At 35.3% G+C, this 26419-nt stretch overlaps 1 protein-coding gene across 5 annotated transcripts in view; it reads right to left on the minus strand.

Moving 5' to 3' along the window:
- LOC113989701 (dystrophin) overlaps positions 1-26419 on the minus strand; it is a 553659-nt gene that overhangs the window by 177349 nt on the left and 349891 nt on the right. For all 5 annotated transcript variants that reach the window (XM_027724535.2, XM_027724552.2, XM_027724569.2 and 2 more), the window contains exons 13-16: positions 18614-18786; positions 16730-16886; positions 10520-10640; positions 9577-9845 (exon numbers count right to left, since the gene is read on the minus strand). In XM_027724535.2, coding sequence (XP_027580336.1) covers positions 9577-9845; positions 10520-10640; positions 16730-16886; positions 18614-18786 — 720 coding nt within the window. The remainder of the gene's footprint in view (positions 1-9576; positions 9846-10519; positions 10641-16729; positions 16887-18613; positions 18787-26419) is intronic.

The raw sequence follows: 26419 nt of genomic DNA on the forward strand, positions 1-26419 counted from the left end.
TCCAGAGATAGGGCATCCACAACTTCTCTGGGCAAACTGTTCCAGCATCTCGCCACCCTTGTAGTAAGGAATTTCTTCCTAATATCTAATTTTAACTTACTCTCAGTTTGAAGCCATTCTCCCCTTGTCCTATCACTATATGCTCCTGTAAAAAGTCCCTCTTCATGTTTCTTGTAGGCTCCTTTCAGGAACTGTAAGGCTGAAATTAGGTTACCCCGAAGTCTTCTCTTTTCTGGGATGAACAATCCCAATTCTCTCAGCCTTTCCTCCGTGCTGAGAGTGGTGATTAGAGGGATGGAGGTGCTTGATCCCTCAAATCATCCTGGTGGCCTCCTCCAGACTTGCTCCAACAGGTCCATGTGTTTCCTGTGCCGAGGACCCCAGGGCTGGACACAGCACTGCAGGTGGGGTCTCACCAGAGCAGAGCAGAGGGGCAGAATCCCCTCCCTTAACCTGCTGGCCACACTGCTTTGGATGCAGCCCAGGACATGGTTGGTTTCTGGGCTCTGAGTGCATATGGCTCGGTCATGTCCAGCCTCTCATCCACCAGCATCCCCAAGTCCTTCTCAGCAGGACTGCTCCTGATCTGTTCATCCCCCAGCCTGGATTGATAGCAGGGGTGGCCCTGACCCAGGTACAGCACCTTGCACTTGGTGTTGTCAACTCACATGAGGTTCCCATGAGCCCACTTCTTGAGGTGTAAACTTTTAGACATCTTACATCTAATAAGAACATCCCCCAGCAATGCCAAACAAGGGGATTCAGTTCTAACAGTAGATTTTAGCAAACCACGAGTGAGAATTATTTACTTTTTAAGATAATGTAGGAAGAAAGAATATTAAAATAAAATGCTGAAAAGGAAACTTAAATAAAACTTAAAAAATTAAACAGGTCTAGAGTTTTTATAACAGCACAAGACATAGGCTGGGAAAATGCCATGAGTAGTGCCCACCTTCACAGGCACTAAGGTTGAAATCCTTCTGGGTGGCTGGCAGGCTGTCCTGCCATGTCTCAAGAGAGAGGAGGCCATGGCTCTTGGAAATGAACAGCTGTGGCTCCTGCTGAGACCAATGAAAATTGTCATTCTTGATCCTCTGAATAATTGAACCCAACTAAAATAAAACAATTTGCAGGTAAAATAGAAAGAGAATAAGAATAATTTGAGTGGCATTGCTGTCTGGACAAATTAGTTTCACTAATTCAATTGCCCTATTTGTAAAGTGGTATAATACTTCTATTGCAGTCTCAGAAAGATGAGATTAACTCATACAACCTGGAACATGAGAAGCACTATAAAGGTGCTAAGTAGAAATTACAAGGTTTTATTATGGGTTAATCTTGGACAAAAAATTGAAATAAAACTCCATTAGGATTTAAATATATAAAGATTAAAATGAGAAAAGTGTAACGCAATGGGTCGCTGATAAACATTCCAGGCAATCTAACATTCATTGCACTCTCTACATCAAGCAGTCCCTAAATAATTAGTGTGTACCAGCATAGGAGCTTGATAAATTGATTTTACTTTGCTCATTGATTTGCCCATGTCACAGAAACATTATCATTACAGAATCTGCACACTTGATAGTTCCCAGGAATGTATTTTGTCAATGTTTTAAGAAAAGATTTCATTAGAAACAGAATACTGGCAGATTTCATGGAAAAAAATTGCCTCCTCACAGAAACAAACAACATTAAAATTCATTTCTAGTACTCCTCCCTTTGCCATGCTGTCATGTCTCACTGAACATCCATGTCTCTGCTTATATATATTCACTTCTGGTATGTCCTTTTCCTTCACAGAGAAATGTTTCAATAGCAGACTACATATAGCAGATCAGATTTCTTTTATAAATACTCTTTAGATATACTTTTGCTCACTTCAGCCACTCACCTCCCTGTGCCACACTCAGTTAGAAAAGGCTGGATAAAATGGTCCCCTGATAGGAAAAAATGTGTTACTTTCATCGTACTTTTTTCCCCCTTGGCTAAATATTTACATTTCCAGGTTATAAGAAAAAGAAGGCTTTTGAATAGAACTAAACCAGTTCAAGAGCATCTTTGATTTAATGTCATGTCTGGGAATGTTAATACTTCATCACCAGACTAATATCTATGCGTGCTGCATTTATATGGCAAACTTAAAACAAAAAGCCATGCTAAATGCTAGAGTCCCTGCAATAACCATACCACTTAGGTACTTAAAATATTAATGTTTAATTCTCCTTCTAAAAGCTCAAGTCCTATTCTTATTTCTGGTGAACTGATAAAGAGCAATCTCTGACAAATGTTCTGGTCTGACCTCAATTCTGAACTTCAGAGGCATAAAAAGACAGACAAGTCTTTATACATGTATTAGTCAGTTCTCTCAGCAGGCTATCAGAAACCAAGATCAGAGATTGCCAATACTTAAAAAGTCAAATTCTGCCTACAGATGTGCATGTTGAACTCCCACTGAAATCAGCAGGGTGAGTTCATACAAGGAAAAATTTGGCTCTAAATGAAATCTGTTGATCTAATAATAGCATGTTCTACCAAACTGGGTTGGAGGTAGAAAAGATTTCCATTTTTACTGGTCACCTTTTCTCTTCTTGAAAGTTCAGGAATTTTCCTTCACTTGCTGTCAATGAAAAGTTATAAGTATTCTTTAGCCCAAAGGTCCTTAATCAAAGAGAAAATAGCTAGCATGTTCTATTAATAATTGTGTTAATACAGTTAACACAAATCTCATACAAATTGGGTTAAATCTGGTGCTGCTCTTTGCCAGGTGCCTGTTTTTCTGAAAAATAGTCTATAAGAAGCTGCTTCTCACACTAGTTGTTGTGATTGTCCAAAAAGTTAGTTAAAGAATACCCATTTTTGTTTGTTCTTTGTTAGCAGAGGAATGTTATTGTTCCTGTTTCACAATTATGCTACTGTTTCCCAATAGGAAGTATGGTCAAGAGCAGCCTTAATTTTAAAAGACTAAGATTTCATTTCTCTGCCTGCTTATCATTTTCTTCCTATTACTATGTTAAAAAAAAATTTGCATTCTTCTTTAAAATAGATAGCTTGATACAGACAAAAAAACATATGTAATCTAGTCTTCTCTGTAAAACATTCACTATAATTACAGTAGTAGCATCTGAGATCAAAAATGTATAACTTATTGCAAAAGAAGTCAGCAGAGGGAACAATGGTTTGCTTCAGGAATTTAAAATGGGCTTAGATGTAGGTTATTGCCCTAGTTATTGCCATGACAAACTCTCCAATCTTATCTTGCTGATTACAGAACAACAACATAAGGTAGATGAGACTTTTAGATTAAATTTGTATCCATAGCAAATACATGATTATTACATGTTAAATAACCACTTGTGAATATATTTCTTTTTATGTGAGAAAATAAATTGATTCATAAGCTGTTAAAATGAGATTAAGAGACCACAGGACACAACTGAGTAACTTTCATCTCCTCCAGGCTAAGAAGCATAGCAGAACTAAAATCAGCTGGTACAAATACATGATGAAACACTCCATGGTTTTTAACTCAATTTCATATTGACATTGAGTTAGGAAATTAAACAAAGACAAACCTTAGGAAATTAAACTGGCCTTCAACAGTGACAACCAAACAACCTTACCAAATTCTCTATTGTATAAAAATGCATTTTAAAAAAGGTAAAAACAACACACCAGGATGTTACCAATTAGGTACAGTGGTTAGCTGAAGTGTCTTTGATCTACAACAACTCCCTGAAAGTTGACCAATGAACAAATTGAACAAACTTCAACTATTTCTTTCATTATAGCAAACCTCATAGATTTTTAAATTCACAAGAATATTATGTAAAATCAGAACACCTGTGGGATGGTGAAGTGTTCCAGTGAATTTCAGTACAATTTTGATTTATTTGAAAATACTGTTTGTTATGCTCTTATGTACTCTATCATTGTTTTAGTTTATATTAGCAGTAAAACAGCTGATGAATAGTTGACATTTTGTAAATTCTGGTTTTATGGACCATATTTATATTTAAAAGCTCAAAGTCTTCAAGTATGTCATTAGATCATCTCCTCCTTTTATAGTATCTTGGAACAATCTGTAAAATACAAATATTTTACACATACAAAATCTGTTTATAAAGATCATCTCTAATTCTCTTAGGGACAATTTTTTTAGTTTTTGGAAAGCTGGAAAATGAATTAGGAGGAAATGGCTGTTCTATATAAAACAGTTTTAAAAGTCACACAGTCCACTACAAAACTTATTAAGAAACTTAGTAAAGGAAACAGGACAATTTAATTCAGATTGATTATACTCTTTGGTGGTAACAGCTGGCTTCAAATTAAACTGGAGAAATGTACATGCATTTCGAAGTAGTTTAAGAAAATAACATAATTAACTATTGTATGATTCTATGGTAGAATGACACGTATGAAATGGCAAACTTCAGAAGCATTTGTAACAGTAATTACTTCAGTTGTAGTCTGAAGAAAACATTAATACTTCCATCTCCTGCACTGCAGGCAAATAGTTTCCTATTCAACTATGAACCAATGGGTGCTGTCATCTTTTAATTGTACACACAATTTAAAAACACTTAATTAAACCACAGTTTATAGTCTAAAATTCTGCACATGGAATGCTTGAGTATTTTTGGGGTTTTTAAAACTAAGAATAATAAGGAGTGCAGCTATGGTGGGGAGTAATGCCTGTACATTACCAAAATACATCCAAGTCTATGAGTACTGAAACTGCTGAAACAATAGTTTAGGGTCACTTTCTTCCGTAGACTTGCTTACTTAAAACTCTGCTAAATAGAAATTTTTTCCTCAAATTTCTGTAACATCAGAGAAAACAATCAATGTAGCACATGGAAAAAAAAGGTGATCACACATGATAGAAATTTGAAGCAAAAAAAAAAGGAGTTGGACTTGGAATAATGTAGGAAGTTATCTAGGGCAATGTGAGCAAATTACAAAAATAAGTTTGTTCAGTATATCAGGCAGTATATTTACCAGTATATTTACCAGTTAACTTACTTTCAAGTAGCAATAATTTGCTGTGTGTATAAATTCAGACTAATAAATCCATACTAAAAACAAATATTGTCTTTTATTGTTGGTTTGGGTTTTTTGCATTTTTTTCTAAGTAACATAAAGTCTATCAGTAAAGGAAGAGAATTAAAAAGATCTCAGAAGTTGATGTATGTGTAATGTATTTTACTTTACAGACTGAACTGCATGAACTCTGCTAGCTTAATTCAGTGCCTAGCTTAATTTTATGTTAGCAAAAAATTAACAGAATAGTCAATCTGTCCACAATCTGCTTTAACATGGATCTAGTACTACTGTTGCTATCTAGCTGGTTGCAGATTCTGGTTGTTCAATACATCTTCCAGGTACTTATTTCTGGCATAGATTCTATTGATCTATTTAAAACTGGTCTCCATCACACATCTCCATTGCTAGGAGGGGATGAATGTGGACTATTGGCTTGCTTTCAGATGTCATTCATTAATTTTCCTATATGTGACCCCTAATAATTCCTTATAAAAATAATTCTTTTTTTTCAGGAAGGATAGGAAATGATCAGTAACCTAGGCATTTCAAATCATTTGGAATGAGAGCACAAATTAGAAATGCAATAACTCACTTTTCTGTCAGAATCTCCATCATAGACAACTCTCAGCACAGTTCCCTCATAATAGCACTGTAAGAATTCACTTTTCTTAAATAACTCTTTTCAGCACAGTAGTAGCAGAACAATACCAAAATGAACTACAGAACAATATATAAGGCTTTTTCTTAATTATTAGTATTTAAATGATCTACCTATCCCCATTCATCATCCAGTAATTGAGATTGCTGGTTTAGTATTAAGATGTTTGTAATAATATGGGATTTTAACCTTGCCAATTCTATTTATTTACTTTTTATAGCCACATATGAACACAACTGAAATGTAGCCAATTATCTTAAGGTGTTGCCTTACTTTTTGTCTTATTTTCAGAAAAGATGACTAGGGACAAAATGATTGTCCCCAGTCCCTACAGAAAGTCATTTTGGAGTAGATGATGAGTAAATCAGTGAGAAGTTGAATTCTGATCGATGTCTAACTGCAAACTCTGCTCAGCTTACAAACAGGAAATAAGTTTCAGGTTGACATTTTCCAGTGAACATTTGTCAGAGACGTACAATTGGCAACAACTGTCAATGATGCTGAAGAAATTTTTGAAATAAGCAGCTTATAATTCAAGCAAAAAATTGTAAATAGGCTGTGAAAAAAAATTTAAAAGCATACTTGCAGCCTTTGTGAATATCCTTGTTACATTAAATATATTAAAATCCATAATCTATATGCAAAGTTCATGTAACTGCTTTACTAGTAACTATAAAAGTAAATCTTCAAGAAGCACCATTTCTTAAGGAGAAGACTAAGACTTTAATGAAAATTCTTTACAGGTAAATACAAGACTTATGTCACTAAATTCTGTTCTGCTTTTTACGGTTATCAATCATCATACTGAGTCAAGGTGCCCTCTTTACGTGACAGTGAAGGAGAACAAATTATCGTATAGCAGAATGGAGTTAATTTAAAATAGGTCTATACAATTCAGCTTTTATTTGGCATGTGCTCTTAAGACATGCACTTCTGCTTTGAACTACTGCCTGTTCTTGATTTTTTTTTTTTACAGTGGTTAAAAAAGAAAAAAATCAGAAAGTATTTATATACTCCATGGAGTCTAGAGGCTCTGCTGTTCCCTCACAGCATTGTGTATGACAGAAAACTGAACCAGCTATATGTCACTAGTGGTATTGTAGAACATCACTGGCATAAGAAAGTGCTTTTCACTGTGCTCTCCTAAGTACGTTGGGAACTACCTTTAGCAACAGATAAACCACACTGTTAAAACTGCCTCCCCAGTCACAAAATTCTGTGCACAACATCCAAAAATAATGGCTATTAGTTTTAAAAAAAAAAAATTCAGAGTGTAAAGTATAAAAATCTGAAACTTCCTATGGATACTAATTCCTATTAGTATTTTCAGCAGGTGTCTACAGACAGACAACAAAACAGCGAGAAGGTATCAGTGACATGTAATGATTGTTGCATGCTACTATCATGACCATTATCAAGGTTTTGGATGGTATGGAGCAAAGGAGAGTCTGGGGAAGAAAGAGAGGCAAAGTGGTTCTACTACCAGTTCCTGGAATAGGTCTTTGAATAAGATAGCAAATGGATGAGGAAGCCATGATTCCAAATCAATTACATACCAGGAAAAGCTTAACATAAAAACGGAATGGTGGTCTCATGAGACTCTAACAGTTCCAGGCATTCTCATGAAAAGGAGAAAATTTCATTAGTGATTGCAAGAGGAGAGCATAGCTGAATTTGCTGCAGAGAGGAGTAGAAATCATAGGCCATGTCTAAAAAATGATCTGAGGTACAATCAAACTGATCAGGCGATGGTATGAGGGGACATAGATTCATTTGTGCTTGAATTGAATTTAAAAGAATTAAATGATGGTTTGTATTTTACCAGACAGAAAGGTATGATTGGAAGGACAGCGAATGTGTGTTATTATGAGAGTAAGTTATATTTCAGTCTGTAGATAAGATCATTCATATGAGAGAAGAAAAAAGGGAGAATAACAGATGACATCAGAGAAGTCTGAAGAATATTTTGATTATAGATCATCTGTAGTCTAGTATGTATCCTTTGGGGTGGATGTGTGAAACTATCTCGTCCTCACAATCAGAGATGAACATTAATACAGATCAAAGATCTGTAATAAAAATAAGCCATTATTATTATTATTATAACATTATTAATAATAATCCACTATTTTGTGTGAGTTCAATGTTATACCATGACCTTAAGAGCTCCAGCAACTATAACTAAAGAGAACAGTGACAAATAGCACTAGGTTAAACATATTCCCTAGTAAGTTATTAATCAGCTTAGGTTTGGGAAAGCTACTGCGATCACAGTTAGGAGAAGGATTTGCGAGAAATGCAATCACATATGACCAACATTTTGAAGATCTGCTCAGAAGGTGCTTGGGGTTCTTAGATGTATAGAGAGAAATAAGTACTGTTCCTCACAGTGTAATATCACTAGTCATTGTAATATACACTATAAAAACCAGAGCAAGGATGACATGTATAATATATCAATTTGATAATGTTTGGCTGAAAATATAATTTATAAAGAAAAAATCATATTGTTCACTAACAGCTTTTAACTGAAGGCTACATAACTTGTGTATTTTTCAACAAATTTAATTTTTAATTGAAACATTTGCAAAGGAAAAGTATTTAACCTTTAAGTGAATCAATTAATAAGACATCCATTATGTTATCTAGGACAGATTTTTTAAACCATAATAGGACTCAGAACTATAATTATGGATTCAACATTTCTGGTCACAGTTTAGAATCAAGCCACCTGTCTTTGTTTTCCTGTAATATCAGAGATTCAGTGTTTCTGTTCAGAATACCTTCCTCAAAATTTATGAAAAAACCTGCCTATGGCTGCAATAGCACTTTCTGGGAATTTATAAGTAGATCTCTTCTGTTCATTTATGAATTTAAATGAAGATAAACAAATTTTGCAGCTAGCTTTTCAACAGCTAACAAGTATTTCATTTGTTCTTGTATAGTATTTGTATAGGATACTCATTAAACTTTCTGTGTGATTAAAATTCAAGGGCTTCTATTTTAATAAACTACATTTGATTTTTAAAGGCATTCTTTTCTTGCCATTAGTCATTCTATTTCCTCTTTCTTAGATCCTAGTGTTCTACTGGAGAAAATAACAGTTAGCTCAGGTCTCTTTCAAAATGACTGATGATTCCCATTTATGCGACTGAAACAGAGACACTTTGTTCTTATCAAAATGGCAACTGCCTCTATTGTGCTCTAGCTGAAGGAATCCTGTAGTATTTATCAAATCTGGCCATGGCAGTCAAGCTGAAAGAGGACAAGTCTGCCTGAGTTTCTCAATAAGCAATGATTTTATGAAACAACCCCTGAAAGAAGATAGGCATTAAGTTATAGAAAATAATGACAGGTTTTCCAGGGCTGCAGCTTTTTTTTTAGACTATCTTTAGTTATTAAGCCTAATTATCAAAAAAGACAGATAGCAAATAAAAAAACCAATAAACCCACATATTTTAAATTATTTAAAACCTATTCTACAAGTACAAACACAATAATGCAGTCATCATACCTTAAAAAGTATAATAAAGAACAAAATTAATTTTATATACTTTTATCATATATTCCCCTATCTACTGCATTTTGCTTTCTTTAACTTTTAACTCTGCATCTCTTGAATTAACAGTGAGTGTGCTGAGGATTTTTACACATTTACGTAGTGCTTTTACCCATGTCAGTAATATACATTCTCAACACTCATTCAATTGTATTTTAATTGCTGAGGTTATAAAACTCTTTATATGTGCTTTTTAATATAAATCAATATGGTACAAAGCTATCAATTTCTCATTCTAAAAGATAATTCCTGATCTAGGGATTCATGCAATGAACAGTTTTATACGCAGAAATACTGATATACTGATACATACCTTGACTTTTTCTAAGTGATCCTGCAGAGAGTCAATTAGCAGATCCCCCACTGGCTGCCAGGATCCCTTGAATGCTTCAGCCTGGCGTAGTTTCAGATCCAGTTCATCCATTGCCTCTTGAAGGGCCTGCAGTCTTTCAAGAGCATCATCTATCTTCTTTTGCCAATCAGCAGACTGCACATTCAGCTTATCCCACTCAGTTCTGACCTCATCTGCTTGCCTTTGGAGAAGTTTAGTGACATGGTGGGCTCTTTCCTCAGGTGACAAATCTAAATGTGAAAATTAAGAGGCTCTTAAGACATATTCTGCCTTAGAACTAAAGCCATTGCCATCTGCGAAAGTTCAAATCTCAGTGAGAAACTATTCATAACCAAATGCACCTGTGAAATTTGTTTTATTAATGTATTCTGGTTTCCAAATCTCATAAAAACTTTAAATCTTGACACCATAAAGATCAACAAAATACGCATTTAAGTACTTAAAGACATTTTGAATCATGCAAGGTATAGCTAAAAGTTTATCAGCTGTGTCCTGATTCAGCACAATATTTCTGCACATAGATAAATATTATTCACTGTGAAGCTTTTGCTGCAATTGAGTGGATTTGTGAGCTTCTGTAGTACTGAGACTACAAGGTGAATTTTAGCTTAAATTGTAGCTTTGAGACCTCAAATGGGCCTATAGTTATAGACAAGTCCTGAAGGTTTAAAGGCAGTTTCAAAATCTGCTTATAAATATGCATGTCTATTTAGTACCACAGTGTTCAGAGGGATTGCTAAGGCTTGCTTTCATCTATATTTTTAGCTTAGTTTCTGAATACTGGCATTCAGCTTGGAGTGTAAAAGGAATGCTTTCAGAGCGGCTGGCAGAATTTATTTAATCATCGCTGATCATCACTGATCTTTCCAGCAATGTGTTATCACCCTGTTCTTTCTTCAATTACCTCTTGTTTCTGGGCCGATCTTCTCCAGTCCCTCCACAGGCTGCTCAGCGAGGAAGATTCGCACAGTCTCAAGTGCACTCCTGACAACAGGTTCTTTTGTTTTTATCTCCCTCTTGAAAGTCTAAGAAACAAATTTATTGTAAGTGGATCTGTAATGAAGTACCTTGTTTGCATCAATTTAAGAACAAAATTTCCAACAACAGCTTGCATGTGTGTATGACAAGTAACAACAAAAACATATAAAGAGATAATCAGCTTTTGCTTAACCTGAAATCACATTATATTCAAAGGAGCAAATGTACTGCCAGCATGCCACATTCTTCTTCCTTCAGCAGCAGCTGCTTTTACTATCTCTCTTCTACTCCCTGCTTTTAAAATGACCATGAGTAAGTTTCTCAAGATTAATATTTGAAATTTTCATAGGCTACTGAAAATACACATATCTCAGTATATATTCATTAATTCATTTATCTATTTTTGTTTAAGAGAGTGTAAGAATCCATTAATCTGAATCCAAATGTTCTCTGCATAAACATGCAGATGAAACTCAGCCTGTGGCTTGCATATTGCATTGGTACTTTTGTATGTTGTACTGAATTTATCTAAGTGGTCCTTACCACTGTTTCATTTCAACATTTTCTTGTGTATTTATGAAACAATGTTGAATGCATACCATTTTCAAGTAGCATAGAGGTAAATTATGCAGATAATTATAGCACAGTGTAACACAAAACACAACACTGCAAAAAGGAGAGCCATATGCCATGGGTAGAAAACAGAAATTTTACTCCAGGGATCAGAAAATTCTTTTTACAACGCTGGCATTATATAAGCATCTATCACAATAAATTCACCAATTCAGTTAAATTAATTATTAAACCAAATTTGTATTTCTATGCAAACTAATGAAGGATTATAAATTCAATATTAAAAAGTTAATTACACTTTGAATTATATTTGATATGTGACTCTCTGCACAGGAAATACCTACCAGAACTAATAATGAGAACACCTCAGTTTATAATATGAGGACTCATAGGTAAGAAGTTCTTAACATATTTCAGGAAAGTAAACTTAGGGAAATGACTATATTATTCTATTATAAATATTAAAATACACTTTTTATTAAATGGTCAAGAACTGACCATAAGGTCTGTAACTGTGCTTGGGAGAACCCTTTAGCAAAGTCCACTTGGCTGAATGAAATAAAGTAAAAAATCTTCATTTTGTGCCAAGGACATTGATGGGACTAGAATCTTTTCCCAGAATGTATCTGCTATCATAAGAGAATCTGCTGTTTTATTAATAACTGTGATAAATGTTTTAAACAATGTTTTAAAACCCAACACCGATTTTCACAAATAAAGTAGAGTACTGTATATTAACAAGTAAACTACCGCTGGACACTGCTCTGCATAAAATCTGAGTGGGTTTACTACAGGGTTGAAACTTAGACATTTTTAGGTCTGTAATTCTTATAATTCATGTTTGACTCTTGCATGAAATGCAATGGAAAGAGGAAATATAATAAACTCTTTTAATGCCTCCAAAAGAGGAAAATCTATTGCTTAAATTAGCCTTTGTTGTCCTCTCACATCATTCTATCCCACTAGAATGGTGTGGCAGGTCTGCAGCTCAAGTAAGCCAGCAGGTAGCATAACTTAAAAGCCAGCATGGTAGTCCCCACGGACTGTCAGCTTTGCTCCCATCTGATAGTGCTAAAAGTAACATCAACAGTCAAATTCACTTAAACCAGTGTTTTTTAAACACTAAATGGTATAACAGCTTAAAGATATAATGTGCTTTATAAAAATCTACAAAGATAAATTATTTCTCAGAAATGTCTGTGCCCAAAGTCAGTCAAGTAGGAGGCACATGCACTGAGGTCTGTCCTGCCAACACACATCAACAGCAGGAAGGAGTCATGGATATTCCAGGGGGACACAGAAATACACTGAAGGATAGGATACTTAAAAGCCAGAAATACCTCTGAGTTCTGCATTTGGGAGTGAGTCCTGCTGTAAATTGTGCTGCTGCTGAAGTCAGGTCACCCCTAGCTATGTACATGTGCACTCCATGAGAAGGACACAAAATACCTTCTTTCAGCTTGTCCTACTTTTGCAGAAAACCACAGCAATCAAATACATGTAGTGGCATTATATTTCAAGGAGATGTTTAAAGTCATATTTCTGCTGTACCTCTTGTGCAACAGGAGAACATAACCAGGTATGTGTACTGCATCCCAAAAAGTGTCTGAGCAGGAATCGTTGTATCTTTCCCAAAACAATAGCGAATGGGAGCTTTCAGATTTTGTACATTTTGTATTTAGCCACAACCAGAAAAAGTCTTTCTAACACTGAAAACAGTGAGCCAATGTGTTACATTTTTCCTCCTCAACTTTTCCATTCTGAATGTTGGAGCTGGTGGAGGTGATTATAGTCTGTAAATCCTGAGTTACAGAATAGTACACAGTGTGGTGTTGAGATCTATTTACAATTCTCATCTCCTTCCCTAGTTTTGATCTGCAAACTTCTACTGAGTGAGTTAAAATATGTTTCAGTATGAGAAATTTGAAAAGGAGAGGATTAAAAAAACATGAGGCTGAAGCAGTAGCACAGAACAACATTAGAAATAATGAATGTTCATTTCATACTAACCCATTCCAAGAGAAGTTCTTACTCTATGAAGGTAAAGCTGCTTTTCTGATTGAAGTTTTATTGTGAAATATGTACATGCTACCAATAAAAATCATAAGCAGTAATAAAGTACATTTTCTCTACTTTTGGAGAAAAAAAAATTATCCATCTAGAGTCCTGACAAATACATCTTTATAATAAGCAGACCATCACTGAAAGCAGAATTAGCCTAAATTAATGTCTAATGTACAGCTAATGATTTCAGGCTAATTTCATTGAATTCCTTAACTTCTTCCACACTTTGTGGTGACTGTAGAGGAAATCGAATATGCATAATGTATGACCTGACAAAAAAGTAAGTAAACTACTTTATTTAACCATGTCTATTTGTCATCAACACTACAGCAGTAATGGCATTCTGTCCACTGTTTTAATAATGCATATATTGATCAGCTTATCTCAGACCTCCACTACCTCTTCCTGAGTGTCCTTAAATCTCTCTAAATGAAGAAACAAAGATTGTTTAAATTGAAAAATGTGAATATAATGAGAAAAGAGTTACATCAATAAAACTAACATTAATCTCTGTTATTAAAAAAAAAAAGATATTTTTTCTTTCAATGAATTTTAAAGCAAAAAAGTACAATTAGATTAATTCAAGATGTTTGCCAACCAGAATGCTTTTTAAAAAAGGCGTTTTGACTTCAATTGTTAAAAGTAGATATCAACTGTGCCACCAGAAAAGGTTAGTGTGTCGAAGCAGGAACTGTACTCCTCCTTAGGCAGTGGTGCTATAGATTTCATGTGAAAGGGTTTCCATGGAATTGTTAATAACTACATTCTATATTCGTAAATGCTATTTATGCTGTTAATAAAATCACTACATAGAAAATGAGGCAACTCTCAAAAGAATGAAAGACATAGCAGGCTATCTGCAAGATGTCTAAGTTACTTAAATGAGATAAATAGTAGTTAATAAAATTTCAATAAAACAATATTATGATACTTAGTAAAGCAAAGAAAACTGTGAGATAATTAAGTAATGTTTTGATGAACAGGAGACAGAATTTTGTACTGATTCTTTTCCGTCCTCTATAAGAGATACTTGAAGATCAGACAGGATAAATTAATTTCAGTGATTCTGTTTGTTCTTCTTCCATAGGGAATCAGAATACCTACAACTAGAAAGGCCTCACATCAGACTCCTGCGGTGCAACAGAATGGGAAAAGGAAAGAAGACATATTTCTAAAAGGAACTAAAATGTTCTAACTTCAATACTAGACAGGATGACCAAAAATCTGTGTTATGCATCTACAAGTGGCAGAGAAGGTATAAAGGAGAAATGAGAAGATCTATTTTGTAAAGTCATGTTGCATCTATTCATGGTAATTTACTTTCATACAACACTTTTTATCTCTAAAAGTTCTAAATACTTCGTTTGATTGGTGAGAGACAGAGAGATCACTTAGTTCATCACTGAAGTCCTGCCATCTTTATGGTGAATTCTGGGTAACTTTCAAACAGCTTATAAAGCAATATACAATACTAAAATTTTATGAGAAGTAATTTCTTTAGATGAAAAAATATTTCTTCTGTCTAGGAGAAAAAACCAATGTTTTCAAAGACTCAAATACTATTTAGATGAGAAAACCTTTATTGGAACAATTCTACAAAAATCATTCTCTAAGTCTTGTTTTGGCTTAAGAGTAGTCTTTGGAGAAACGGGTTGAGTTAATGTTATGCTGAGTTAAAGCAACATCTATATTGTGTCTTTCATCCTGATGTTCTGGATGGGCTTTAAAACTACTTTATGGAAGTTGCTACAGACAGCTGGCTAGAACAGACCTCAGGCATACCATATATCTTAACTTTCATGGTGGAAAGGTGAAAAAAGGAATAGTCCTGCTCCATAAAGTCATGGATTCCTCACTGTTTCTGTGATAATGCTTTAAGTCCTGAGTAAAGTTTGGTGAGAAAGACACGTCCTACGCATCACCTCTCCAGAAGGAAGATCTAAACGCGACCAAGCTGCCCCTTGCAGCAAAGCATTATCTTAGAAAAGCATTTGGCACTAAGAGAGAGGGGTTTTGTTCCTCTTTCTCTTTGGTTTCTTCAGCCATTTGGTGAAGATAGGCCCCGAGAAACCATATTGGCACTGGTTCCCATCAGTCTGCTACTGATGAGAATAACTTTTGGCTATGCCAAAATCCATGCCTGACTGAATATGGTACTTCTTGATTTTTCACAAACTCAGAGTTCCAAATAACTTGAAGCAGCAAGATATGTCATGTTCTCTTTCCAAATTTTGTCTCACTATTTGTTCTCAATTGTGTCTTTCTGCATGAAGGAGAGCAATGTTTATATTTAGCTACCTGATGAATGGAAAAAACACAGATACAATTTCATTTTATAGTAACATTTCACATTTCTCCATTAGGCAATAAAATCAGAGATTTAGGAACTTCAGAAACAATACCTTTCGTGGCAAGCTTCACAAACTGAAAGTTACATATATGCAGCACAATGCTTTGAGAGGATGATCGTTGGTTTTGAAACACTCTCTTCTTGTGGAAGCAAGTTGTCTGGCTGACAATTTAAATTTTTCAATAAAAATACATTTGTTCAAAATAACTTTTTAGAAACCCACTGAAGCATAATTGGACACCAAAGAGGAGGTAAAACACCTCCCATAACGTTATTATTTTAATTAAAGACACATGTGGATGAAGCAGAGGAGAGCTTGAATACTACATCCAAGTAAATTCCAAGAAAAGGAAAAGTGTATAGTGGAGGTACTAGTGTGATTTCACATTCAGATCAGAATAGACCTCAATGGCATAGTTAAATTAAAAGCTGTTTACCTGAAAGCAGACATTAGGTTAGCATCAGATAGGTGAGAGAACTTGGTTCAACGCAGGAGATATACTTAAAGTATACCTTTACCACCAAAAAATCTGTGTGAATCTTTGTATGAAGAATTATTCAGAAGTATTGTGTTATTTTGGAGGTTGTTCATCTGGTGGATTTTAAAAAAATCAACTTTCCATACAAGCATTCAATGTAGGTTCCTTGTTAATGCGAATCTTAGTCTAGAACAGTCCCCATATGACACTGCTATTGCCTTTCCATAAGAATTCCATGATGAAACCAGTGTGAGCCATAGCGAGTTGTCACAATGATGCAGAGCTGTGCATTAGGGCTGATATCAGCTACTCTTTTCAATAGCAAAATAGGGTTTCAAAAAGTACACATGAAGTTTAAATGCCTGATCTAGAAAAATTTTCAGAACTACTTATTTAATCCTCAAAAAATACTGAGTTAGTAATTGTTCTGGCCATGAAATCTGCCTTTCTGTGATAGGTCTGTGAAGGTCACGGTAGTAAACACTCCATTCTCCAAAAGGTTGATTTTCTCTTCTGTGTTTGAAAGTTATTATTCTCAAGGAAGAACTTTGGTTTTCATTCTAAAATGTATTTTAAATGGTGTCTTCCTTCTTCCAACAAGGACCGTGTCATGCAGCACTAACCTGCCAAACAAAAAGCAATGACCAAAAGATTTTTAAAAAGCCCATACCCGATGGATGTCATTCTGTTTCTGCACAGTGGGAAGATCTCCACCAATGGGCGCTTGCTGTTTTAATTCATCCTCTTTCAACTGCAGCCATGCTAAAAGTTCCTGAAGAGAGAGATGCAATCGCTTCCACTGGTCGGTACTGGCTTCCAAATGGGATCTGAAGGCACGTGTTAAATATAAGATAGATTCAGTCACAGTGAAAGTAAAAACCAAATTGTACAAGCTTATTTACTAGAAAAAATCCTAGTGTTTCATTAACTTAATGATTTTTAAACAGCTTCAGTAGCTTTGAATTAGATTCTGGCAACACAGATTTAAATTTGTTTCTGCAGTCTTGGCTTTTTTCGCGTCTCTTGTTTTTTGTTTTTAATTGTTTGGTTTGTTTTGGTTTTTAAGTTTTCCTCTTCAGCAGTGAGTAATAGCTGTGTTGAATTGTCAGTCTCCCTAGAAGTGCACAAATATTATGCAGGACTAGCATAAGAGTAGTGTAGTCATCACTTAGGATTACTGGGAGTTTAATTACCTGAAATGTAGAGAGCAGTTTTCCAACTCAGAGAAGAGCAAGCATTTCTTTAAACCACTATGTAAACCATTTAGCTCACATAAGATTCATTCTCTTATTTTAAATGAAATTCTTTCAAAAAAGAAAAAAAAATAATGAGGAGATTGTTAAAGCCAACAGAATCCCCATACACTACTGAGGCAATTGTCTGTGCCATTTGAACAGAGGTGTGTATGAAACTAATTGAATTGGAAAAATTCAATTGGAAAAATTAAACGCTAGAATACCACTTTATGCAAAAAAGGTCTCCATCATAATGACACCTTCTAAATATTTCTTCTGTATATGTACCACTTTTTATCTCAAACATCACTGCATTTGAGCAAGTTCATGGGTAGTATGCATGTGATGAAAAAATTCTCAGAGACCGTGAAGGGTTTTATCCTTCTTCTTTTGCTCCTCAGAAAAAAAAGAAGGAATGTGTCTCTTTTTCTTTAGCTACTAATCTTTTCAACCTCACATCCTTTATTTATTTTTAATGATTGATGATATGAAGATGGCTTTTGTCATTACACACCCTGACCTCCCTCAGGACCTGAGCTGAAGAAAGCTAATATTTCATACATTACTTTGGAAAACACTTCTGCCTTTTGCTGTCCTCTGAACTACCACCAACACACAGCAAGTGAGCAAATGAAAAAATGCCTGAGACTGAATGCAACAGAGCTGGGTTGCCTATTGTAAAAGTCATATTTCTGAAGGAAAGTTTCCTGGATAAATTATTTTGAAAAGAAATCTTCAGTCCTTTGAAGTCTGAACGACCACTTGATCATTTGCAATGTTACCTTTTATTATATTTTCCCCTGCAATCAAAAGTTTTTTCCTCTCATGACACTACCTATGGATTTCTTTTACCCCTGGATTTTATTTGGCAATTCTGTCCATTCTCCACACAACAGCTAAAACCTTAAATAGTCTTCTCATTTGCAAGGCTATTTTTAGTTTTGCACTGGAAATAGCAGCCTTCAAAATAAAGCTTATCATAAATACTGGTTATTTAATCACTCACTTTCAAGACTCATTGATAAGTCATATCCAGCTCTAGAAAAAGCTTACATTTAGAGGGGGTACAGTTACTGTTTAAACATGCTAATCTCTCCCTCTGTAATTACAAAAGTTCATCATATGCCTCAAATCCTAATCCTCTACTATCATTTTCACACCAAAAAACCTAATTCTTACAAAGTTAAGCCAACATTCAAAGTAGCAGAAATAATTTCAAAATAGACAAAAACAGTGCTATCAGAAACATTTTTACTTGCAAAATGCAGCATTCTGTCTTACACACCAACAGGAGGCTTTTGCTCATGTTCAAGTCCTACCTAATGTTCAGAGATTTCTTCCTAAGTTCACTCCATCTGAGGTTCATGTTATCCAGGCGTCTCTGCAAGAGGGTTGCATCTTCAGAGCCTTCAAGGGACCTCAGGATTTTCTGCCCGTTTTCATCCAGGCTGTGAAAGATGTCAGTGTGAGCATCAATTTCTGCCTGTAGTTCCTATGAAAGCAATAGAAAACAATACATGTGATTTCCTAAAAAATCATAGAAACCATAATTTTTCAAAAGAGTGGAAAAATCAGTGCAACACAGAGCACAGGTTTTGATTACTCCTTTTATGGCAGTACCATGTACTGTAGACACAGCCATGTTCCCCTTTCACATGAAGGCCTTTTGCATTGAGTGTGACCTTTCTTTCATAGAGAGCATACTGAGCAAAATGCAGATGGTTAAAAGTGTAGCCTTTGACAGGCAACAAAGGAAGGACAGGTTATATTTACTGTGCTGATGAGGGAAAAACAAACAAACACAAAACCCCCAGGGTCTCAGGTAAATCTGACCTTCACGTGATACGTCTTCCGGTGCAACATTTTCAGTTTCAGCTGGGGACTGCAACACCGGTCCTGCTGCATAGCAGTTCCAAGAAATCTGGGTGTCTGCAGCAGCTGAGCTTTAAAATGCCAAGTTCACTTACATTCTGTTGACAGAATGCATTTTGGAGCCCAGGCCTCAGAAGTCAATAGCAATAAACAGCCACTTTGTGCTGTACCAAAACACTGGTTGAGGCCACGGATGTAGGAGGGCCTGAGAATAGCAAGGACCCAGAATGTGCAACTGGCAGCTCATGTTGAACAGCCAACTTTTCTTATCGCTCCGTAACTGCAGGCCAGCTCTACGTTTTGGATTCATTTTTCCCCCTCATTTTTAGCACGGCTGTTTCTGCCAAAAGAACATTCTTTAGAGAGCTGCCTGGTACCAGCATTCCTGCCTGCCCACACAGTCAATGCAGCCTTTGTACGCTGGCTGCCCTTCTCCAAGACGTTTGCATGCTGCAGCTCCACAAGGTCAGATTCATTCGCAGGGAACGGTGGTTGAATCAAGCCCATTAAAAAGAATAAAAATAATAATAATAATTTAAACACGTACATGCGTGAGCACACACGTACTCTGTGTGCAGCCGCATTCGCTTACTTTCAAACAAAGACACAAAGAAAATGTCCTAGTGAATAAAGCTCTGCATTTTCTCCTGGGATGCTTGGGCACTAAGTTTTCTGGTGGTGGTGGTTTTCTTGCTACCCGAAATGGGAGTGCTAGGGATGAAGTGTGAAAGAGCAAGTGATTTATGGCATTTGAGAGCAAGACCCAGCACTAACTGAGCATCACAGACAGTCCCCAATGGAAATTTGTTGCAATTTTCTTTAGAAGAATGACTTTGAAGGAGGGAAGCACACAATCTGTCTACTTGGTGCATTCCTAATTGAATTGGTTTTATTTGATATTTTAAGTGCAATGTTAGCTGCACTGAATCATGAGTGGATTGTCCTTGTTCACCTACTGCTGTTCCAAATGTCCTTAACTGGATACCTATTCCTTGCAGAGCAATGACTAGTACAGTATTTGGGGCAATTTTAAGGTGGGCTAGCAATGTCTTCAGTACAGTATAAAAGTTTTTATGCAACTATTTTACTTATCTAAGGTCATCCTAGCAGTAAAGTAGTTAGGAATGAGTTTGGATACATCAGACGTAACTCTGCAGAATCCAAATATATTATAAACACTATATGTTTATTGATTGGTGTTAAATAAGCAATTTATATTTTTAAAAATGCCATTACTGAGGTACATAACAATGTCTAGTATTCCAGGTATGAATGCCCTTACTTGAAAATTTGTACCTTAATTCAAGTCTGAATGTTGTTAGCTTCAGCTTCTATCTGCAATACTTTATTTCTGCTTGCTTGACTGAAGAATATTCTATTACCAAATTTCTTTCTCTCCATGTATGCATTTGGAGATTTTATTTAAGCTGGGTTAAGTGTTACTATCCTGATGTAAACAGCCACGTAAGAAAGGATAAAGTTCGCAGTAAAAAAGTTAACTTTTAATTAAGTCTGTATACTTGTAAGGTCCTTCCACATTTAAAAAATGATAAATCTATTCTGAATAGAAAGAATGAAAGGGTAAAAGAATTATACGCACTAACTCTTGCACAAAGTCCTTAGTTTTTAGGATGGTGATGGAAAGAGCTGCCTTCTCCTCTGAAAGAACATGTGCCATGAAACATGTTCAATAACAATTCACAGTAGGAAGCTGTCAAATTTATGCCCTCTTGGTGTTTTACCACACATTTACTCATAGCATTTTATAAGACAAAATTTTAAAAAAAAGGCTTTCTGTATTTTTCTTGTTTTTAGAAAAAGTGTCTTGAAGTTTGTACATTTTGTAGTTCTCTCCTGACACATACATAATTCTGAAAAGAAATTAAGCCATATCCTTTTTTATTTCAGAATACTATATAGAATCACAATACATCTGGACAGTTAGTTAAGTAGGAAACAAACATGAAAAGGGGAGTATTCTTGACAAAACCTTAGCATTCAAGACTTGGTCTTCCTTATTCCAGATTACTTGTGTATACTGCACTACTTTTAATGCTCCCAGAAGAAGTTTATTCCAGCCATGCAGGAAGCCTACACAGAAGAAAGGCAACAACAAAGATATTTACTCCATTTTGGTTGGTGCATTTTAGTTCCTTTCTTTGTGACACTTTCACATCCCAAGAGAAGCAGAGAGCATATAATAAAAAGATCTATATACCTTTTATTTGTTTTCTGAAATAAAGAATGTCCATGTCTCAAAAGTACAATATGAACTAGGTTCTTTTTCTTGGCAATGATAAAGCAGGAAGATCTACTTAACCTCAAAAATGGCTGTTATTTGTAAAAGTGTGCTGCGATTACACATCATACCTAGAAGTACAGCATATAGACTAAATACATATTATTTATTGTATTTTCATCTTTTCCAAAGTGTTCAAACACATGGAGAGACCATAGAGATAAAAAAATCAATCCTGGTATAATTCTACTGGGTTACAATTGGACTGTGTGGTGCATTTTTGCTGTAGTGGTTATTACTGAGGCTGTGTGGAAGATTTCTATCTGCTCTAAAAAAAAGTTGAGAGCAAAATAAAAAGCATCTTTTTGATCACAAGTTACTGCTTTGAGTGAGTTGAACTGCTTGGAAAGAACTGCAACTCCATCAGGCACAGATTTGTCTAAGAATTTCAGAGTGAAATCCTCCTTTATTAAGATGAATTATAAATTTAGATGATAATAAGTAACATAATATTTGTTCGTAGAAACTTAGCTGAATAGCTATTAGTGGTTTCTTTTAAAAATGTGTATTTACATTATTTTACTATATAGAGCAAGTCTGGAACTAAGACACAGAACTGGAATGATAAAGAGATGAAGTACACTTGTCTTGAGGGAAACAACCTTCTTGGACAAAACTGGGTGAGGAAATTTGCTCTGGCTGTTTCACTTTTGTCCTGAGCCCTTGAAACCATTGCACGATTTTAGGGGAGAAGTACACTAGTGTTTTAAGACAGCACACCCAACACTGCCAGAAAGCCAGAGCAAAATACTTGCCCAGTTCAATACAAGTTTTGGCATAATACTTGCCCAATTCAGCTGTCACCCTTGGAACTACTGCTGCCATTCCCCACAGGAGCCCACATTCTCACTGCCCTAATTCTTTCGGTAGGTAAAAGAGATTCACCTGTGGCTCCACAAGTTTTATTTTATACAGTGCCCTGCTAAGCACAGCAGGGCTGTCGCAGTGAAATCTAATGCATCAGAAGTTCAGTATACTTCATGTCCCACATGCAACACATAGACATATAAAGGACACGAGACGTCAAAATCTGCCATTATTTCAGCAATACATCAGAGAAGGATTGGTAGTCTGGAAGTAAAACGAAGTCCTAGAAAGAAGGACTCAGTTATACTTCTTGGACTACAGATAAGTCATACTAAAACATGGAAATTAATGCAGCACAGCTGACAAAACATTTATCTTTTATGCAAGGTAAACCAAATTAATTATATAATAATTTAAAGAAATTAAAGTACTTAAATCCTCCTCTACAAACTCAGTTCCATCCTTGGAATTATACTTTTTATTTCCAGTGAAGCATTTTACATTTTCTAGGTACTGTACAGAGTTACTGACGAAATAACTTACATTAATTGAGGTATGGGGGGGATAACAAAATTAAAGACCTCATTAAATAAAAACTACACAGAGAAAAAAAAATTATCTTATTGGTAGTAAATAATCAAAATGTCAGTCTGCAAAATTACATACATGTATGCAAAGCATCAGCTGTAATATTTGTGTGGCTATACATAGCTTAGAAGTATTATACTGTTTCTGTAATACAAATACTGAAATAGCTAGAAAAGTGATCATAAAATTACTCAAAACAAAACAAAGATCACCTCTATAATCCCTCTCCATCTCTGTAGTTTGCTAAACTAATAATCCCCTTCATATTTGCATTAACAGAGCATACTGTATTTCCCATAAGTAATTTCTGAAAAAAACAAACCAACAAAACATTTTAAATAGCTTATATCAGTAGAATATGCTTTATAAACCTCTTATACTGTACAGAACACTTAAATGATGTAATTCCTTTTTTCATTTTCCTTTTTTCCTCTTTTCCTTTTTTCCTCCTTCCACTTTAGCTTTTCTTTTCTCTTCTTCCTTTCCTCCCCTCCTTTCCCTTCCTTTCTTTTCCTGTTTCTTTCTTCCTTTCTCTGTTCTCCTTTTTTCCTTTGCCTTTCTTGCCTCTTTCATCTCCTTCTCTCCTCCTTCCTTCCTTCCTTCCTTCTCTTTGAAATACAACTTTCTATGAATAAAAAAATTATTTTTATGTTCTTTTATGGTGATTTCAAAACTTCTAAAGAATATGGGTATCTTTCTGCTTTTGTTTTGCATTTATATCATTTTAAGGGCCTGAATAAAGCAGAATTTACAAACTTGTTCCAAAACTGGTTGGGTTTTTTTTTTGTTTGTTTGGTAGGTTTTTTTTTTTTGGTGGGGGGACTCATTTGGTTTTGGTTTTGTTTGGTTTTGTTCCAACAATACTACTGAGAACAGGTCTGTAGAGAATAGGTCTCTGTTTTATGGTCTTGAAGGTGATAGAGCAGCTCTCAGGGCTAAGCATACTGAGTGAATTCTTCCAACAGGGATGATCTGCTGGCTTAATCAAAAAAGGCTCCCCTTCAAAGTTCTGGTTTGGTTTTTTTTTGTAACCTCCTTATGGTTTCTACAGATGTAGGAAATGGAGTCACTGCCTATACTTTGCAACTCTGTTCAGCACAGCTAAGCACAGTTTAGATATGGATTTCAAATTAATCATCCCACTTGCTTTCATTTAATTACAGCTAAACTCCTTCAAATTTCCGATTCTGCCTAAAGTGTTAAACTCTATGCGAGGATTCAGAGAGTATGAGATTTTTTTTTCAATGCCCTGGCAGACTCCAGCAGCCTTTGGAGGCACAAAGATCCATGTACATGGCACCTCTTTCAGGATCACGGCTTATTCTTCTGTCTGCTAGAGAGAGGAATAGTTTTGTGAGTGTTATAGTTCTGGAGATGTTGAATTAATGGCTACAGAAAGGCAACTCAAATGCATTTTAAGTACATGAGTGATAGATTTAGTACAAGATGCACTTGCTCTATTTCTTTGTTTCTGGCAGTAGAAGGTCAGTTTGCACTATGCTTTATGACAGTCTGTCCTTGTGAGCTGGGCATTGCCATCAAAGCATTTGAACAGAAAGAAATGTATACTTTTTTTGAAACATTTGTCCTGGAAGGAAGATACTATGAATTAGAATAATGATGGAACAAAACAGTGAAGTATTTCTGCTGGTTTGTAAGACACTTCTGGTCCTATGGGAGTTCACTATTTTAAAAGATATACTTCTTCTAAGAACTAGTGTGGTTTGTTTTTTTCTTTTTTAAGCTCCCAGTTCCTCCATCAAGCTTTTAAGTAATTTGCTCTTCTAGTCCATAAGCAAAACTTTTATTGAGTCTTAGAATGAGCATTTACTGAACAATTTACATAATGATAAAAACTTCTCAAATGAGATTTAAAATATAATTAAAGGGCAGACTTACTGAGTTAAAAGCATTGTTGTGAAATAGTTATACATCATCATGCCAAGAAGCCTCCTATTCAGCCAGCCTATGGCATGACCCCAATTCCAGTCTGGTATGATTACATCTCTGAGTTTCATGCTAATTACTTGATTAAAAAGAACGATAAAAAGGTCTTTTCTATTGTGAAGATAAGCTTATGAATATAATTAAGGCATTTCTAGGTTCTCAACATATTTTTCAAGATAAAAAAGGGTAAGAGTTAGTCCTCTAAGAGAGAATCAAGTGTTGATGAGTGGAAGCCAAAATATAACTTTGCACTGCAGAAATCCATACAAGTTGCATCTATCACTCTTATGGTTTAAAATTCCACAAGTCCTGGAATAAAGATGTGACCAAACTTCATATTCAAATGCTACTTTCATCTAAAAGAAGATAAAAAAAGAGCTTTCTTTAGCAAATTGGGCCCTGTCTTCAGAAAATATCTTTATAAATAGGTAAAACAGGCCTTCAATTTAGGTTATATTCAGATTGCAAGAGATTTCAGAGTGCATCTAAGGATGCAGCCTTCTCTTGCTGACAGTAACTCTGCAAACATGGCATGGGCTTCTTAATTTCATTAACATTGAGTTACCTCAGCTGTGGAATTTTAACTCTTAAGAGCACTAATATAATAATTTGAACATATACTCAAGTCTCTAGTGTGCAGATCCTCATTCACAGGACTGACTTTTTAGACATACCACAGGGTCATGTATTTCTCTCTTGATCATAGGCAAATAATTTTTTGGGACCTCTAGCAATTAATTTGTATTCAATTATTACATAATTCCATGTGTTTCAGAGGAGTTTATGGATTTCTTGGATGGGTTTTTTGAAGTGAGAAAAACCCTGAATGACTGCTTTCCTTTACATGTAATGAAAATGTGAATAAATAGATAAAATCTTTAAAGAAACAAATCTTTCTGCATTTATAGTTTCACTTAGGATCTGACCCTTGCCATTAGAGAAATATTAACTATTCTGATAATTGTAATTTTAATGGAAATTGTTATTTTTACCATTTGTCTATTTTTCCTGTCACTATATCTAGGATGGAAACCCTAAATAGAATGAAACACTGTGTGTTTGAGGCTACATTAAGGCAGAAAAATTCCTCATAGACACAGCAATGAAGAACTTTTACTGTATGGTGTAACTGTGTGATATTTATGTTACTAACATAGCCTGTACCCTGTTTCATGCCAGCAAATCCAACAAAGCAAACAAAGCACATTTTTGAAGCAGGAGTTTCAAGTGTATGTTAGAAAAGTGTATGTTAGAAAATCAGCCACCTCTGCTGAGATGTCTAAGAATGGGCTTAGCTATTTGCCTTTGAAAACTCTGTATTTGAGGGTTGGGTGAGTAGGAGGGAAATAGCATAAATGTGCATAGAATCACACACACAACTTTCTGAAAGCAAAACTGTAAGACCTGTTACAAACTTGGATAGTTTTCTAGATTTTTAGAAAGCAGTCTGCTCCCGACAAATATGCAGGTCTTGACCCCTGCGCTTCAGTGAATGTCTAATCCCATTACACCTGCTCATTCCATCAGCACACTCACCCTGTCAATCTTTTGGCAATCTTTCTGCAGCAAAATAATTATGCTGCTACTTTCAGTATGTCTAATTTTCCCTCTC

Source organism: Pipra filicauda, unplaced genomic scaffold (genome assembly GCF_003945595.2).
Source record: "Pipra filicauda isolate LSUMZ 115617 unplaced genomic scaffold, ASM394559v2 scaffold284_size963001_pilon, whole genome shotgun sequence".
Taxonomy (NCBI): domain Eukaryota; kingdom Metazoa; phylum Chordata; class Aves; order Passeriformes; family Pipridae; genus Pipra; species Pipra filicauda.